The sequence below is a fragment of the Petaurus breviceps genome, unplaced genomic scaffold, assembly GCF_028583685.1.
Source record: "Petaurus breviceps papuanus isolate PSGF00001 unplaced genomic scaffold, PetGlider_PUasm1.0 90925, whole genome shotgun sequence".
Lineage (NCBI taxonomy): Eukaryota > Metazoa > Chordata > Mammalia > Diprotodontia > Petauridae > Petaurus > Petaurus breviceps.
In genome coordinates, this window is record NW_027187380.1 from 21,683,507 (window position 1) to 21,698,247 (window position 14,741).

General features: G+C 35.3%; 1 protein-coding gene across 5 annotated transcripts in view; it reads right to left on the bottom strand.

Annotated features, from left to right (window-relative positions):
• The window catches only part of MAP2K6 (mitogen-activated protein kinase kinase 6), a 208,887-nt gene that overhangs the window by 87,323 nt on the left and 106,823 nt on the right, over window positions 1–14,741 (bottom strand). For all 5 annotated transcript variants that reach the window (XR_011166137.1, XM_069076538.1, XM_069076537.1 and 2 more), the window contains exons 7-10: window positions 14,144–14,195; window positions 11,990–12,117; window positions 10,838–10,915; window positions 9,418–9,557 (exon numbers count right to left, since the gene is read on the bottom strand). Coding sequence is in view for 4 of the 5 variants with exons in the window: in XM_069076538.1 (XP_068932639.1) it covers window positions 9,418–9,557; window positions 10,838–10,915; window positions 11,990–12,117; window positions 14,144–14,195 (398 nt within the window). In the remaining variant the exon portion in view is untranslated. The remainder of the gene's footprint in view (window positions 1–9,417; window positions 9,558–10,837; window positions 10,916–11,989; window positions 12,118–14,143; window positions 14,196–14,741) is intronic.

Below are 14,741 nucleotides of genomic sequence, written 5' to 3' on the forward strand. Positions count from 1 at the left end.
AGAAGAAGAAGAAGAAGAAGAAGAAGAAGAAGAAGAAGAAGAAGAAGAAGAAGAAGAAGAAGAAGAAGAAGAAGAAGAAGAAGAAGAAGAAGAAGAATTCATGAATAAATACAGACAGGCAAAAATATTTTTTTAATTGCAGGCTATACTATAACAAAAAGTTATTATTGATATAGAAAAAGTGCAGGCCCTCACTGAGACCAAATAATGATATCCTAAGTCAACAGTGTGGCAAAGAATAAATTATAAAAACAATAAATTATATAGAAGAGATTAATGACAATGAAGCAATACAGTAAAATATATTGCTTATACGAAAAAAGAGACAATGAATTTAATTTACAGTTGAAAAAGCTAGCTATCAAATTAATAATTCTAAAATAAGCACAAAAGTAAATGTGAAAAACCAAAGAAGAAATAAGATAGGAAAGAAACAGACAATTGAACTAATAAACAAAGAGCTATGGGGTTTTTTGAAAGACCAGAAAATAAACAAATCATTTGTTTAAAAAATAGAGAAAGGAAACACAATTTTTAAGGTCAAAAATAAAAGGTAGAAATTCAAAGTTTATGGAGAGAAAAAGAAAATTTTCAAAGCTAATTTTGTCAATTTTATGACCAAAAAAATTTTAACCCTTAAATGAAAAGAATGAGCATTTATAAAAAGATAAAATATCCAAATTAACAAGCCAGGGAAATTGAGAATCTAAACAAGCTAACCATGAAAGAAATATTGTGTAACCCATAAATAAAGTCCCACTGGAAAATCTCCTGGAGCAGAGGAAGTGAATTTTTTCAAATATTTAAAGATAATTAATTCTTATTCTACATAAACTCTTCTCAAAAATAAATTTTAAATGCACACAATTCCTTCTATAAAGAAATTGTGGTTCTGACACTCAAACCAAAGAAGGACAATATGGGAAAAAAGAAAAATATAGACAAATTTTATTAAAGAATATTGATACAAAAACTTAAAATGCTGACAAAAGAAGCTACACATCAAAAATTTTTTCATTATACTCAATTTAGATGCATGCCAGGAATTAAATAATGGTTCAACAATTACAGATACATCATATCTGTGATGATTAACTTTGATAGACTGGGCTCCTCTCAGCAATGCAGCACTATAAGACAACTCCAAAAGATTCATGATGAAAAGGGCTATCCACATCCAGAGAAAGAACTATGGAGTCTGAATGGAGAGTGAAGCAAACTACTTGCTCTCTCTTTTTTGTTTTGTTTTGTTCCTTCTTTCTCGTTGTTCATTCTATTGGTTATAATTCTCACCTACAATTTGAATAATATTTAATGTGAAGGTATTTTTAGAACTTATATCAGATTGCATGCTGCTATGGGGGAGGAGGGGGAAAGAAAAGGAGGGGAAGAAAATTCAGAACTCAAAGGATTGTGGAACTGAATGTTGTAAACTAAAAGTAAATAAATTAAAATAAATAAATAATGGTTCAATGTTAGGAAAATATCTAGCACAAGTAATCATGTGAGTAACAAAATAATAAAAATTAAAATATAACATAACTAGATACAGAAAAAGCCTTTGAGAAAACGTAGCATTTATATTTTTAAATACATAAAAAGATTAGGAATGAAAAGTTCTGTCCTTCATATGAGCAAAAGCATTTATCTATAACCAAAAGGTAAAAAGTAGGGAAAAAATTTCTGGGGGAAAAATCTTTGCAGCAAATTTCACTCATAAAGGACTCATTTCCAAGATATAAGGAAATTGTTCAAAGTTATGTGGGAATAAAGATGCCATCCAATTGATAAATGGTCAAAGGCTTTAAATAGGCAATTCTCAAGGGAAGAAATCAAAGCTACATATAGACATATGGATTTTAAAATGCTCAAAATCACTAATAATTGGAGAAATGCACATTAAAAACATTCTGAGTTTCCAACACAGACTCATCAGATTGTCTAGGTTGACACTCTTCTTCCCCCAAAAAAAGAAAATTACAAATTTTGGAAGAGCTATGAGAAAATAGGCATGTTGATATCCTATTGGTGGAATAACTGATATAGTTATTCTGGAAAGCAATTTGGAACTATGTTCCCAAAGTTACTAATGTTACTAAACTGTATATACTCTTAAACCCAGAAATAACACTGCTAGGCCTGTACTCCAAAGAGATCAAGAAATAAAATGACCCATCTGTATAAAAATATTTATTGTAGGTATTTTAGTAATACAACAAATGGAAACTAAGGGGATGCCTGTTAATCAGGAAATGTCTGAATAAATTATGGTATATAACTGCAATAGAATGTTATTGTTCTGTAAGAAATGAAGAAAGAGAAGGTTTCAGGGAAACTTTGGAAGATTTTTATGAACTGATACAGAATGAAGTAAGCAAAACCAGGAGAACAATTTACACAGTAATAACATTGTAAAGGCAAACAAATCTGAAAGACTTAAGAACTCTAATCAATACAATGATCAATCAGAATTCTAAAGGACCAATGATGAAGAATTATACCCATATCCTGGCAGAGAGGTATTATAACAGAATGCTGAATGAAACACACATTTTTAGACATGACTCACGTGAGAATTAGTTTTGTTGATTATGATTACTTGTTAAATAGGTATTAATTTTTTCCTCCAGTTGAGGGGGGTGGGGTGGCAGGAGGAGAGGAGATTAAGAGGGAGAGGGGGAAATATATATATATATATATATATATATTAATAAATGAAAAAATAGGTGAAACAAACTTGGTGTGCGCTCCTGTTCTAATCACTTCCAATAAATGCAAAAAAATGACTCAAAACAAATTTTCAACCTACAGAACCCACAAAGTGACAGAGAGAAACAAATATCCCACTGAAGGCAGTCTAGCAGGTGGACAGGAAGGGTCTATCACAGCACACTGGGAGCTGAGCATAGTCCCCCAGGAGCCACAGGGTTCTGGCACCAAGGTGGCCCCAACCAGCAGTGGCCAGAGCAGACTTCAGGAGAATGAATTAGCAGCTGTGGCAGTTTCCAGACTTCTCAACCCATAAATGCCAAAGACAAAGTAAAAGGTCAGTGTGGAACTCTATTGGAACAGGAGGGATGGAAGAGCACAGTCCAGCCACAGTCCCCCAGGTGAGAAGTGGTGGAGGCATGACAGCTGTGCAGGTGCCACCCTGTGGGTGCCTCAGGAGCTCCTGGCCTGCAGATAGTAGGGGGACCAAGCAACCATTCAGAGGGCAACCACTCTTGCTTTAACCTGCTTGGATCTGGATTGCGGTCTTGGGTGGAGGTCTTGAGATGTGTGGTCAGTAAGCCAGAGCTTGTGGGAACTGTGGAGAGGGCACCCTCCTGATAGCTCCAGCAGCTGCGAAAACCCCAGCAATTTGGGACATAGCTCTCTCCACTCTGGAAGCAGAGTTCTACTGTGGCAAAAAGGTCAAAAGTCAAGTAATGGGCTGGCAATACGAGCAAGCAGAGGAAGAACCATAGACAGACCACAGAATCCTTTTTTGGGAACAAAAAGGATTAAAGCAAGGAGTGGGAGGAAGAAAACAAAGTCAGGACTCCTTCATCAAAAGCCTCCAAGAAAAATATAAACTGGTCACAGGCCATGGAGGAGCTCAAGAAGGATTTTGAAAATCAAGTAAGAATCAAAGAAGTGGAGGAAAAATTGGGAAAAGAAATGGGAATAATGCAAGAAAATCATGAAAAGCAAGTCAACAGCCTCCTAAAAGAGCCCCAAAAATACCCTGAAGAAAATGACACCTTAAAAAAATAGACTAACTCAAATGGCAAAAGAGGCCCGAAAAGCCAGTGAGAAGAATGCCTTAAAAAGCCAAATTTTCCAGATGGAAAAGGAATTTCAAAAACTCACTGAAGAGAGTAACTTCTTCAAGATTAGATTGGAGCAAATGGAAGCTAATGACTTTATAAGAAATCAAGATTCTATAAAACAGATCCAAATAAATGAAAAAATAGAAGGCAAGGTAAAATATCTCATTAGAAAAACCACTGACCTGGAAAATAGATCCAGGAGAGATAATTTAAAAATTATTGGACTACCTGAAAGCCATCATCAAAAAAAGAGTCTAGACACCATATTTCAAGAAATTGTCAAGCAAAATTGTCCTGATATTCTAGAACCAGCGGGCAAAATAGAAATTGAAAGAATTCACTGATTGCCTCTTGAAAAAGATCCCAAAAAGAAAACTTCTAAGAATATTATAGCCAAATTCCAGAGTTCCCAGGTCAAAAAGAAAATACTGCAAGAAATCAGGAAGAAACAATTTGAGTATTGTGGAAACACAATCAGGATAATACAAGACCTAGCAGCTTCTACATTAAGGAATGGAAGGGCTTGGAATATGATATTCTGGAGGTCAAAGGAGCTAGGACTAAAACCAAGAATTACCTACCCAGCAAAAGTGAGTATAATGTTTCAGGGAAAAACATGCACATTCAATGAAATAGAGGATTTTCAAGCATTCTTGATGAAAAAACCAGAGCTGAACAGAAAATTTGACTTTCAAATACAAGAAGCAAGAGAAGTATGAGAAGGTAAGCAGGAAAAAGAAATCATAAGGAACTTATAAAATTTTAACTATTTACATTCCTACATGGAAAAACAATAATTGTAACTCATAAGACTTTTCTCAGTATGAGGATAGTTGAAGGGAATATATATGTGTATGGGTATATATATGTGTATGTGTGTGTGTAAATATATATGTATGTATGTATGTATAGGAGGTTATATGTGTATATAAATATACATATGTGGGCATATGTATGTTCATATATACATAAACAGAGGACACAGGATAAGTTGTATATGAAGAGATGATATCTAAAAAATAAAATTAAGAGGTAAGAAAGGAATTTATTGGGAGAGGGAGAAAGGGAGAGATAGATCAGGGTAAATTATATAAAAGAGGCAAGAGAAAACTGTTACAATGGAGAGGAAGAGCAGGAAGGTGAAAGGGAATGGGACAACCTTACTCTCATTGAATTTGGCTTAAGGAGGGAATAACATACACACTCAATTGTGCATCTTACCCTACAGGAAAATAGGGGGGTAAGTGATAAGAAGGGGATGATAGAAGGGAGGGCAGATTGGAAGAGAGGATAATTAAAAGCAAACATTTTTGAAAAGGGATAGGGTCTAAGTAGAAAATAGAGTAAGTGGGGAGCATGATAGGATGGAGGGAAACATAGTTAGTCTTTCACAACGTAAGTACTATGGAAATGATTTGGGTAACTACACATGTACAACCTATATTCAATTGTTTATCTTCCCAGTGGGGGGGGGGGGTGATGAGGGAAGAAGGGAAAAAATCTGGAACTCCAAGTTTTAAAAACAAATGTTTTAAAAATTGCTTTTTGAATGCAACTGGAAAATAAGATATACAGGCACTGGGGTATAGAAATCCATCTTGCCCTACTAGAAAATTAGGGGTATTATGGGGGAGGTTATAAGAGAGAACAAAATGAGTGAAGGGGTATTCAGTAGGCTTGCTATTTTGAGATGGGGTAGGGGATAGATGGGGAGAAAAACTGTAACTTAAAATCTTGTGGAAATGAATGTTGAAAACTAAAAATAAATAAATTTTTTGAAAAATAAATGAAAAATAATTTAATTTAAAAAACCAAAGCTAGAATCATTTTTATGCAGAAATAATGAAAGCTTTGCCAATAAGATAAGGGGCGAAGCAAAGATGTCCACTGCCTCAACTATTATTCAATATAGTAGTAAAAATGGAAGTTATAGGACAATAAAATAGCTTGATGAAATAGGCATTCACAAAGTGGTAATAAAATAATCTCTATTTGTGTATAATATATAAGGATTTACTTGGAAAATCTTAGAGAAGCAAGGAAAAAAGTGATGTAAACAATTAACAGTGAAACAAAATAAATTCACCCAAGTCATCAACATTTTTCTTTATTGCCAACAAAAGACCGGAAAAAAAAGACATAAAGAAGTACCATTTAAAATAATGATAAAGTGAATTGAATACTTGGAATTTAACCTATCAAGATTGATTTTATACAAATTGATTTTATGCAAATAAAACTTTGCTGTTGTTCAGTTGTTTTTCAGTTATATCTGATTCCTCATGACCCCATTTGTGGTTCTCTCAGCAAAGATACTAGAGTGGTTTGACATTTCCTTTTCCAGCTTATTTTATACATGAGGAAAGTGAAGCAAACAGGATTAAGTGACTTGCCCTGGGTCACACAGCTGATAAGTGTCTCAGGTCAGCTTTGAACTCAGGAAGATGAATCTTCCTGACTCCAAGCTACCTTTTGTACTGTGCCACCTATCTACTCCATAAATACAACTACAAAGCTATTTTCACAGAAATAAAGACTTAAATAATTTTTTAAATCATCATTTTCAAGGCTAGGCCACAGTAATATAGCAAAAAGTGATGCTATTCAAATTAATCTATAAATTTAACACAATACAAATCAACTGCCAAGGGAATACTTTAAAGAAATAGACAAAATCAGTAAATTATATGGGGGAGAGGGGTTAGGGTGGGCAAAAAAAGTCATTACGGTCTTAGGAAGTTAGAGGGTTAGGACTTTGGAATTTTGAAATTGCCAGATCTCTAGTTCTATTACAAAGCAGTAATCACCAAACTATCTAGATCAGTGAAAGAGATAAAATAAGCAATACCTAAGAACAAACAAATATGGAAATCTAATGTTCAAGAAATCAATGAATGAAATCTGTTGAGGAAGAGACAATTTCACAAAAAACTGCCAGATAAGGCGGATAACAGTTTGGTAGAAAATGGATTTAGAACCAACTTGTATCATACACCACAAATAAATAAAAGGTCTGATTTTTTTTGGGGGGGGAGGGTAATTGGGTTTTAAGTAACTTGCCCAAGGTCACACAGCTAGGTTTTTTTGTTTGTATGTGTTAAGCCTCTGAGGCCAGATCCGAACTCAGGTCCTCCTGACTCTAGAGCCAGCACTCTACTCACTGTGCCACCTAGCTCCTCCAAAGATCTGATTTTTTTTAATCCTATCATTAAAGCATTAAAACCAACTGGCAGTTTGATAATCCAGGACCCTCCTTTCCCCATGGCCAAATGCATGATGAGATGGCAGAAAGAGAAATCAGAAACACCTGTTTCTTTTTTCTGTTTTTGAGGGCAATTGGGGTTAAGTAACTTGCCCAAGGTTTTTTTGTTGTTGTTATTTTGTTTTGTTTTTTTGTATGTGTGGGTGTTAAGTATCTGAGGCCAGAACTGAACTCGGGTCCTCCTGACTCTGGGGCCAGCCATTTACTCACTGCGCCACCTAGCTGCCCTAGAAACACCTGTTTCTAATAAGGGATACTATAGACTAAAATTTCCTTCCCCAACCAACACTCATTTCCTCACTGCCAAGTTTCCATCAGGCAAAGGATACACACTGTTAGTTGGATGTTGACCCCTAGATCTCTACCTATGCTGAAGAGATCCCATAGTCCTGCTCTACTCTAACTTTTAACACAATTATCTTCTTGGTAGGAGACTGCCCATAGGGCCTGGCATTATACCTCTTAGCCTTACTATTTTCCTTGCCTATGGCCTTTCCATCTTCTACAAATTAACCAATTAACCATAAACATGAAGCCTCTTTACTGTTATCTCCCCCAATTAGAATGTGATTTCCTTGCAAGGCGTAACTGTTTCTATTTCTATTTTTAACTACACAGTTGCACAATGGTTGGTACATAGTACAAACTTAATTCTTTTCCATTCCATTTCATTGGAGAAAAATAGTTTATACCTCATACAACTATTAATAGAGGAAGAATTTATAACAGACACAAAGTAGTATAGATTTTTTTTAAAAAAAGAGGCACATTGGTCTACAGAAAATTTAAAAACTGTTGAACTTCCAAAGTAATAAAGGCAAGAATTTACATTAAAATCTCTCTGACACCAAAAATTCAGAGAGAATTGATCCAAATTCATAAGAATAAGAAGCATTCACCAGTAATCAAGTAATCATACAACATAGTTTTCATAAGAAAGAACTGTAATCTATCAACCATGTGAAAAATATTAAAAATCACTAATAAATCAAAGAATATTATCATTTGTGAGTTATTATATCCTCAAAAATGAAAAATTCATTGTGAAGAGTGGTTGTAGGAAAATGCCAATTCACTGTTGGTAGAACTCTTAATATACCCAACCTTTCTGGAAAAAAAAAATTATTTGGAATCATATAGGAAAATCTAGCGTTCACACTTTTGATCGAGAAATTCCATTGTTAGGGGACCAAAAAGAGGTGATGGATCCTTTGATACAGCCTCTTTTTTGGAATCCAACTGCACAAAATAGTACAAAAAGAGCTTCACTATTTGTAACAGAAAAAAGCTGAAACATACTCTGTACCCAATGGGAAAAAGCTGAACAAACTGTGGTAAGTTAATGTAATAGAATATCATTCAACTGTAAGGAATAACACATATGAAAAATTCAGAGAAATATGGTAAGACATATGAAGTGATGCAGAGGGAAGAAAGCATAAGCAAAGGAAATATATGTTTAATGACTATGACAATATACATTAAGAAAACACTAAAAGGCAGCAAAACTCAAGATATAGATAATGGACAATGTTATTCATTACTAGCATATTAATTATTTGCAAATTATTAAAGTGAAGGCACACATTCATCTTTTCTGTTAACAAATATCAAAATACTAAATGGAAACAACATGTACTATCAGTTCCAATCACTCTATTAGGTGCTTAATTGTTTGGGGGAAATGTACTGGAAGGGCAGGGAAAGAAGAGGGGAAATATAAAGGAGTCTTGGTTGTTAATTGGAATGTCTGTCATGACAACTTGAAAAACAGAGAGAACATACCCTGTGGAGTGGTGATAGTGTATAGGGGTATAGGTGAAGAGAAGGAATCCAGACCAAACATCTTACTCTCAGCAGTCTGACAAACCCAAAGCAAATCAGAGTCAAACGAAGCTATTCTGACAGGAATCATCAGATTTCCTGAGATAAATGACTCTTTGCTAGGAAAACTAGAAGGATCTAACACCACCAGTGTGTGGACCAAGCTTCTTCCTACTTTCTACTCCCATTTATAATTGTTTCTCTTCCCTGATCCCTAAAACTGTCCAAAGCACTAAATAAGGATAAATCCCAAGTATATATATATATATATACACACACAGATACACATTTTGGAAAACAGTCTAAATATTGACTTTCCTAGAGACATTCTAGATTCATGAATATCATTCTAACCACTAAAATCATTACTCAGACTAAAAATAATCTGCCCCATCTCTATATATCCCATTTCCTATACCAATAGATATTAGTGCGGTGTAATTGAGATTCAATCCTTTGTCTGAACTTAGAAGAACCATCCTCCTCCCTGGTGGCACCTGGGAAGAGAAATTTGCTTACCACTGTGAGGTAAAGTCAACAAACTCTGCTGAGAACTTGTCTGCTGGTAGTTGAGGTGATGGTTCTTCCACCACCTGTTTGAGCTGCTGAAATGGTGTTCCCCAGGAATCATAGGGGAACCGAAGGATTGCCATTTCAATCTAAGAGGAAAACAAGAAAATGTTGCTTTAGATGTGGAACCAGTTGCTTTCCACTTTGAGGAACTGGAGGAAATTCCAGTGCTGAAGAAAATAATGGAGTTTCCCTCATTCTCCCCTCCCCCCATGCTCTTCAAGGACATTCATCTTAGCCTATCAGAAAATGCTTCCTATTCTGGGGTGCAAAATTCCTGCAACTTTACAGTTTTTTAATTAACTATATTAAACACCACATTTGAAGGCTTCATAATTTATAATACCCAGGGTTTCAAACAACTGTTACCAAAAGGAATTCTTCACTTATTCAATTCTTTATCAATATATCTGCTGCCATCTGCTGGCTCCTTGCAGATTAACCCAAGACCAAATAAGAACATTTTTGCTATGATTGTGGCATGTGCTGCTTGGACAAAAGAAATGAAATAATTTACAAACTAACTAAACTGTGGCACTCAAGATGCTTTTAATAGTAGCCATATAGATTATATGGAGCTCTGCAAATACACTGCAGCAATAGAGTTATGGAATATTTCAAAATCTACAGGAATTACAGATTCTCAGTATTAGATTTGTTAGTCATCTGCTCCATTCTCCTGTATTTCAGACAGGAGTCATCACAACAATTCATGGGCTCATATGAGACCTACAGATCATCTAAGAGACAAAGTCACTTGCTCAAGTTGACCTGAGCAAGTTACTGGCAGAGCTGGAACTCAAATCTAGGTCTTCATATATCTAGTCTAATTCTGCACTTCAAGATTGATTATTGCTTCTAAAACATCCAGAGAATTAATATTTTTATCCAGGCTCAGTGACCATGATGCTGCTAGTATATCCTGATATATCTACCTAATTTAGCTTAAGTCTATCCCTGCCTTTGCTCAAAACAAAGACTATCAGAGCCAGAAAAGAACTGAATACTCCCTCTAGTCTAATCCCTCAATTTACATATGGGGAGAATGGATCAAAGTCATAACTAATTAATGTAACAGCAAGAATTAGAATGCAATGTCTCCTTCTTTTGGTCCAGTATTCTTTCTGCTACACACAGTTTATATTCAATATTCAATTCACCTATTTTCCTCTCCTCACACCCTCTGTATCAGTCTTCATGAATCCTAGGTTAATAGTGAAGGTGACCTATCCCCTCAAATGTCAGAGGAATTTGACCGAAATTCAAGAATATTGCTCTTCAATTCTAAAAAAAAAAAAAGCTAGCTCAAACCATTAATTTCAGTCTCAGTCTCTGAACCTTCAGGTAGATGAATAACATCAGACAGTACCATGGTGATGCCCAGGCTCCAAATGTCAGATTTCACATTGTACCCCTTCTGGTTTAGTTCTGGGTTTATTCTTTCAGGCTGTAAAGAAAAATAAAAGTGGAAGGGTCACTGCTGCCAGGAGAGCCTTCATAAAATACACCACTGGACAAGACAGCTCACTAGTCACTATAAGTATCAACATCTCAACGTGTGAGCTTTTGATAGTTGTCTTCAAATGATTTTAGTGCTTTGGGAGAAATGCTTATGGATGTACTAAATCAAAAAGTTTAAAAGGTATCTTATCACAGAGATCAATCTACAGCTATCCATTCATTTCACAAACCCCAAAAGAATATGATTCAACAGGTTCACTGAAGTTGCCATCTTAATGTAGAGCAAAAAAATTCATTTTTTAACTAAACCTTAAAGAACTATTTTTCAAGCTATTATACAAATTGATTTTTAAGGGAAGCAAATAACAGGTTTTTTGAACTTAAGAAGGACCTAAGAATGCTGATTATAGAAATTAAACCTCACAATAAGGAAGTTCGCTCACGTCTAATCCTTTTTCTCCTTGTGATGACACTTAAATTCATTCCTTCCTGTCCAGTACTTAGCATAGGAAATAGTTCCAAGAACTTATCTTGGAAGACTGTCAAGGTCTCCCTATTCTGAGCTAGTATTCTAAAAACACCATTGTTCTGTTCCTTTAGTATAACACTAAACTTTGGATAACTTTTTTTGATAATTTGATAAACTTGATAACCTTTTATTTACTGTTAGCATATTGACTAAAAATCATATGACAGTAGAAAGAGGACTATGAGTAAGAATTGTTTCATATGATGTAGTCACTGTGCTGGTTTGCTCTGATTGTTTTTCTTTATTTTAAGAGAGGATGCTACAAGGAACAGTATTGGAAAGTGACTATGGTGTAAAAAATAACAAAAAATGCTAAGAAAAATAAAAATAAATTTAAAAGTATATAAGATAAAATTCACAAAAGGAGAAGAGTTTTAGAAGACTATATTAGTCAGTGAATCACTAAGGCTCAGGAAAAAGTAAGTCGTTAAAAAATCCAAGTCTCCCTCAATGATGGGACCCTTTCCACTTTGTAGGAGGATTTTGTAACCAGTCATCTTTTAGAGTCAGTTTTCTGGCTATGAAACTTACAGCCATGTAGGGTTTGCATCCTGCATCCATAGTTTTGGCCACGGAGTCCACAAGGTAACCACTAATACCAAAATCACACATCTTCACTTGGCCCAGTGTATTGATCAACACATTAGATGGCTTAACATCTGAAAGAAAAATTATATTATGTGCCACACTGCTGCTAGTCCTGCTTCATTTCAATTGCATTAAAGAAAACTAATAGAAAACAAATACATATACACAAATGGTCACCCTTTTCCTGTTTCCACAAATCCACATGTTCTTATCCCCAGTGAACTCACCTACCCCAACTGGTGTAGCACTTCTGCAACTTTCTTCTCTGAAATATCATACTCTATGTATGTGTAATTTTGCCTCTTATTTCCTGTCTTCCTGTCCCTGATGAGATTATAAGCAACTTAGGGTCTTTATTTTCTATAGTCTTTATAGCTGAAGTCAAATAATAATTACTTAATAAATACTTGCAGAATTCACAAATTCACCACAATTAGAGATAAAAAAGAATCATTTAGTGTAAAACCCCAGTTTTACAAGAGAAAGAAATTAGAACCTAGAGAAACAAGGGAGTATCCAAAGTTACACGTCTCTAGGGTCCAATTTTAAAGAACTTAAATTGGTGAATCCTTAAAATACTTAATATAGGATCAGAATAGTCAGAACTTTGTAGGTTGCTACACCCAAATCTAATTAAGTTAAAATATTACACATTTATTGAAAAGCCCAAAAACTATGAATAAAAGATGGAACAGTGGTGAGCTCACACACTGTAACAAATATATCAGAAGCTCAGATTTTTCCCCATTGTATGATCAGAGATCTTCAAGTTGGAGGGGGCTCAGAAACTGTGGTCTAGTCTGTGTGTCTTTGCCCAAAATCACAGAAGTGAGAAACATTAGTGGGATTTGAACCCAGGTCCTTTCATTCTACTCCAGAACTAATCTTTCCACTATACCATGCCCTAATCTTTCTTGGAATTCACATTCGTACAGAAATGAACCATTATTTAATATTTTAACAATGTATCTTTGGTCCAATCAGGCTAGTGTCCTGCCTCGTTCATCCTAACCTTCATACCTTTACATGTGCTAAAATCCCTGCCTGCTATGTCCTAATAAGCTACTCTCTGGTCTTTCCATATCTATGCCTTTTTTTAAGATTCAGTTTAAAATTCATCTCTTTCAAAGGTCTTCCCTAACTATTTTTATACCATCTTAGATGTTCCATTTTTCTAATTTCTATAGCACTTCTACTTTCTGCAATTCAATTTAACAAATGTTTCTATCTGCTTTTTATATTTATGTCTTGGGTCCCCAAATAGTCTAAAAATTTCTTGAATGTAAAACCTATTTATAGGGACAGTTAAGTGGCACAGTGATTAGAGTACCAACCCTGGAGTCAGGAGGACCTGCATTCAAATCTGGTCTCAGACACTTGACACACTTACTAGCTGTGTGACCTTGGGCAAGTAAGTCATTTAACCCCAATTGCCTTGCCTACCCCCCTCAAAAAAAAACTACTTCTTCAGTTAACACACAGAGCACCTAGTATAGTGCCTTTACCAGAGTAGTCTAATCCACCCAAACTTACTAAATGAAGGAACTAGGATCAATATATTGAAAAGTTTTGACATTATATGCAATGCTTTAAACCCATAAATTCCTCTGCCACACCCCAACCTCTGCAAATGAGTGGGAGAGTAGCATCTTTTCATATCTCTTCTTTCAGGTCAAGCTTATTTTATGTCATTTTACAACATTCAGTTTCAATTTAAAGTCCCCAGACTTTAGTTTACTCCCAAAGTCATGTTCCATCTCTTTCCTCTTGGCAGAACTATATGTACACTGATGGATTTCTACCCTGTCTTTAAAGACTTCCAAAAAAGAAATTCCCTCTACCTGATGGGTAATGGGATTCTCTGAATCAATTTATTCCTAATCTAAATCCTTGCCATTGCAGTTTAGGTTCATCCTTTATAGTTCTATTTTTGTCCAAGACAAAGAACAGTTGTTTAAATAGGCTGCTAGCCAACCCCAAAGGGAAACTCCTTCATTCCTTTATGTGGCTTAATCCTACTTCTGGCATGGACAACAACTCACATGGACTGGCTAATAATCTGGGACAGAGTGTACAGCAAAAAGGACACACACTTACCTCGATGAATGACAGAAAGTTTACTGTGTAAATGTTCTAGGGCTTTTACAATCTGCAAAGGAGAAACAACAAAAATTCATTATACAATTATTGGGGAGAAATGGAACCTGAGAGAATTTAGCACCTACCTATATATTCCTTTTTCCTGATATAAGATTCCTAGAGGAATTTGCCCAAGTAGAGAATGCCCCAGGAAAAATAACTTTGTAATTATAGTTAAGATCACATGAACTGTGTTCCAAAACCTTTAGAGGTTCAAATCCAATATCACCATGAACTATGAAGGAATCTCCCTCATCAACTTTCCTCTCTCATCTGTCATACATAATCTTAGCATCTTCCCTCTGAATTATCTCCAACTTAATTTATATGTATGTTGTTCATTGGTTGTTTGAATGTAGTCTATCCCCATTACAATGTGGGCTCCCTGAAAGCTAGAAGGTTTTTGTGTTTCTTTATATCCCTACCACTAAGCACAGTGCCTGGTAAATAATTGCTTAAAAAGTGCTTGTTGGTTGGGGTGACTAGGTGGCACAGTGAGTAAGAGCACTGGCCCCAGTGTCAGGAGACCTGGGTTCAGTTCTGGCCTCACTTACTC